We start from the raw sequence: 4,421 nt of genomic DNA, 5'->3' as shown, positions 1-4,421 counted from the left end.
AATAAAAAAATATTAAAAGTTTCACAAAAAATAAATTTTTTGTATGTCAAATACATATAAAATTAGAAAAATAATAATCTCTACAAATAATATATAACACATCATTAGTAACAATATCAATATTCACTATTTAAATAAACAAATTAAAAATTAAAAATTAATAAAAAAATATATGAGTAAATGGATATCCGATAATCTTTTCCGAATCCGAAAATTATAACAGACCCATATCAATTCTATAAAGTATCCAAATCGGATCCGAAAACGGGTCGGAGTTAATCCAATCACCGTTAGAGGCGGTTCGATGGCTTCATAAAACTCCTATTATACCCTTCTACAACGTTTGGAAGGGTAAGGAAATAAGAGCTTCTAGGGCTTCATCTCTTCTGCCGTGGTTTAGAGCGAGAGCGAGCGAGAGAGAGAGAGGGATATATCGATTACGATGGCGGCGGCGCCGGCGAAGATCCTGTGGGGTGAGCTGGAAGAGGACGATGGTGGCGACTTGGACTTCCTCCTGCCGCCACGTGTTGTGATCGGGCCGGACGAGAACGGGGTGAAGAAGACGATCGAGTACCGCTTCGACGAGGATGGGAACAAGGTCAAGGTCACGACCACCACCCGCGTCCGCAAGCTCGCGCGGGCACGGCTTTCCAAGCGAGCCATGGAGCGCCGCTCCTGGCCCAAGTTCGGGGACGCCGTGCACGAGGACGTCGGGGCTCGGCTCACCATGGTCTCCACTGAGGAGATCCTACTTGAGCGGCCGCGTGCCCCAGGTGATATACTCGATCCCCTTCTTGTTAGTGTTTGAATTCGATTTGATCTGTTATTATTAGTTGGATTTCGGTATACATTTGTCTTCTTTCAAACTGGAATGATGTTTAATGTCTAGATTTCATCTGTTTGATATCTGTTGAACTTGACTTTAATTAAAGATCTAAAAGGTATAAATTTGCATAGAAAATTCTGCAAGCAGCTTTTAAGGCTAGAAGATGGAATTGATCAATTTTAGAATAAGTCTTGTCACTTGGAATCACCTATTGCTGTAGTGCTTTTGATAGTTGAGTATAAATGGAAGGGGTGGTCTTGACATCCCTTATAGAGTGCAATTTCTTTTATTCTCTACAGATCTATTCACAATAATGTTAGATCATAGTGTTGGATTTGCGTAGATCAATCATGGGTTGATCGGGAATTTGTGACCTTTCTGATAGAGTATGACTTGATTTTTTTTACCTATTCTATGTTTTGAAAAAGGAATGTGGAGAGATTATAGATGCTGCATCATAGTATGCAAGATTGTTTAAAATCAATTATGGAATTGTTCCTACATTTATCTTTTACTCTCTATCCTTGATCTGTGATTGCTTCAAAATTGTTTCAGAGGCCTTCTGCCGTCCTTAACTTCATTACTGCAAAAATTGCCACTTTGACCTCAGCCTTTAGTATACTTTTTATTTATATCCTAGCCTATTGGCTGATCCTATAAAATTGCCTTTTCAATGAAACGGTGGCCTCTGAATGTATCTCAGCTTTATGCAGGTGATTGTGCTTTATATGGGAGATGCAATAAAGTCTTCACTATTGTTTATCTTGCAATTGCTGGACTCTAGCAAGATTTCTTTTCTTCGTCAAGTAATTTGACTTTTATTATATATTGGTATTGGCATGCAGGGTCCAAAATACTTTTAGAGTAGATAGAGCATATTACAGTGCTTTGCATAAATCGATGCTCAGTAAGCTTTGAATGTTGTAAAGTTGCTCAAAGAAAAAGCTACATGGAGATTAGTAAGGCTAAACTCAAACTTATGATGATTTCTATCGCGAGTTGGTTACACATAAAGATGTTGTGTGGACTTGCAGAGGTTATGAAACAAGACCTTGGATCAGAAACTTAGTGCACAGAAATGGAGGTTGTAAATATTCAAATGCAAGAAAAGGGGTAAATAAAGTTGCATATGAAGCGAGTATAACTGAAAGTTGGTTTGCCATTATTCTAGGTAGATCACCTTAGATTTATGTTCTTGCCATGACAAATAATGGAAAGTGTAGTCAGAAGAAAAGAAATAAGAGAGTGTATTGATTCTTTTAAAATAAAAGCTAACAGTAAGATTTTGAGATTTTTTTCCTTTGAATAGAAGATTTCTCTGACTGTTCTGATAGAATATCAGTTAATTTTTGTTGCTACAGTGTTAAGAGTTTGATTATGTTTGCATCCATGAGGAACAAGCTTATCAGGAATGTGTCAAGTGAGGTTGGTTGAGCAAAAAAATTTCCCTAACCACTTGATAGTAGATCACAAACTTGGGATAATCTTTATGCGAGAACTGTGCAGAAAAAAAAAAATAAATCTTAATAATGTATAATAAATCAAACTGCGGAACCTGCTTTTTGGAGGTATAATCTACTGACAAGTAATTTAATGGTGCCAAAAGCAAACTACAGATGATCTCTATTAAAAGTTGAGGATTTTAACAGTGCTTTGTACAAAATAGGCTTATCAGCTACCAAGGGACAGTCAATATGATTGCCTTGAGATTGTTGTATGATACATCCATAGGCAGAGCTAGATTTTATCTCAAATCAAGATTCATAAAGCAACCTTGAATAGTTGTAACTGAAAGGGTCTGTTTTTGTTTGTTTTTATCTTTGTTCTGTATATTTTTCCAATCCTGAAACAAATCTATCATAATTCCTAATACTAGTTTTTAAAACTGAATGTAGGGAGCAAAGCAGAAGAAACAGGTATGGCAGGGGATGCCTTGGCTGCTGCTGGCAAGGCAGGTGCCGTTCTCATGGTATGCAGGACCTGTGGTAAGAAGGGTGACCACTGGACGTCAAAATGTCCCTACAAGGATCTCGCTCCGCAGACCGACAGTTTCGTTGACAGGCCCCCTGCAGCAGAAACGGGAGCTGCGGCAGCTGGTGCTACTAAGGGAACTTATGTGCCTCCAGGCATGAGAGCAGGTGGAGAGAGGACTGGAACTGAGATGAGGCGCAGGAATGATGAGAACTCGGTCCGTGTCACCAATCTTTCCGAGGACACTCGTGAGCCTGACCTCCTTGAGCTCTTCCGCACCTTTGGCCCTGTGAGCCGTGTCTATGTTGCTGTTGATCAGAAGACTGGAAACAGTAGGGGCTTTGGTTTTGTCAATTTTGTTCACAAGGAGGATGCAGAGAAGGCTATCAACAAGCTCAATGGATATGGATATGACAATCTCATCCTCAGAGTGGAGTGGGCTACTCCAAGGCCGAACTGAAGTCAGTCAGGGCTTGAACAAATGCTCAACAGAGTTTCTAAGAAGTGCCTTTTCTACTGCCCCTTATTTCCTTGATTTTGATTAGACTTGTTATAAGATGCACTGTGTATTGCTTTTCAGAACAATTTTGTTGTTAGTTTTACTATTATTATGCTGGCTTCTATTGTTATCTATGATCCCCCCCCCCCCCCACTACAAAAAAAAAGCCCTAATTTTGCTTCTATTCTAGAAATCCGATATCTCATGGCTATTCATTGTTTTCTGGTATAGTTTCTGTTTGTGTTAGTCTCGCAATAAGTTTTTCCAGCATGTATATGGTGTTCTATTTCTGAAGTACTTTGTTCATAACGATTAGCTTTATGATCTATCCACTAACAGATGCTTGTACTCCTTTATTATACGGTCTGTTTTTCTTCGAAGATCTTCACATCTAGTAAGACATCATAACGCAAACTCTGAAGGTTGTTGATCTTAATTTAGTGCATCAGGTAGTAAACTAAGTAGCCCACAACCAAGTAACAACAAATTCATCTTCAGGATAATAGAATTTACATCTAATCTGGTGTCCGCCTATTGATCCAACACCTATCAATCTTAAATTATTCAAGAACAAATATAATCTCAAGAAAGAACCGGCTCTGTAACGCGTGCTGAAGCGGACCTTTTGGATGTAAAATAATTCCACCAAGAAACATCCTCTTCTGCATATTTCCAGCCACAACCTTAGCAGCTTCCTCACTAGCCTCAAAAATGAACTATTTATCACAGGGCTGGTAACCATTGGTACTGGAATTTATGAGATGTAAAACGTGTAGCTCTCAATATTGTTTTTAATCCTAGAAGGAGATAAAGCTCGTAATCTATGTAGTTTTAATGTGTAGCTCTCTTGCATGCTATCACTGTTGATGCAGTTCCAAATGAACTATACAAAATTAGGAATGTGGATTCAGTGAGGTCCAAGATTTTTTTATCATCATCTATGTCGTCAGGCTCTTTAGTACTTCTGCAAATGATCCCTAGGTTTTCTAATTATGAAGGGAGAAAAAGAATGGAATTTTATTCAAAGATAGAGGTACTCGTAGAAATCTACTTCTAAACTCGTATTCGGCTTGAAAATTTGTTCGAGAATAACTCACTAGCTTAATAAGTAAGTCGAGCTAAGAT

The 4,421-nt window shown here is 38.5% G+C and overlaps 1 protein-coding gene across 1 annotated transcript; it reads left to right on the top strand.

The window, feature by feature from the left end:
- The first annotated feature begins 351 nt into the window (after positions 1-351).
- On the top strand, positions 352-3,428 carry LOC140761624 (uncharacterized). Its single transcript, XM_073099043.1, has 2 exons — positions 352-773; positions 2,722-3,428. Exons 1-2 carry the CDS (start codon positions 443-445, stop codon positions 3,255-3,257), a joined length of 867 nt encoding a protein of 288 aa, XP_072955144.1. The 5' UTR covers positions 352-442; the 3' UTR covers positions 3,258-3,428.
- Positions 3,429-4,421: the final 993 nt, after the last annotated feature.

Source organism: Typha angustifolia, chromosome 6, assembly GCF_048772165.1.
Source record: "Typha angustifolia cultivar Huaian chromosome 6, ASM4877216v1, whole genome shotgun sequence".
Classification (NCBI taxonomy): Eukaryota; Viridiplantae; Streptophyta; class Magnoliopsida; order Poales; family Typhaceae; genus Typha; species Typha angustifolia.
The sequence above is the reverse complement of the archived record's forward strand: the minus strand, read 5'-3'. Positions and strand labels throughout refer to the sequence as shown.

Bases quoted from the DNA above. Each gene is read 5' to 3' on its own strand.
- LOC140761624 (XM_073099043.1), top strand. From the start codon at position 443: ATGGCGGCGGCGCCGGCGAAGATCCTGTGGGGTGAGCTGGAAGAGGAC. The intron at 774-2,721 runs GTGATATACTCG...AACTGAATGTAG, and splicing joins TGAGCGGCCGCGTGCCCCAG to GGAGCAAAGCAGAAGAAACA.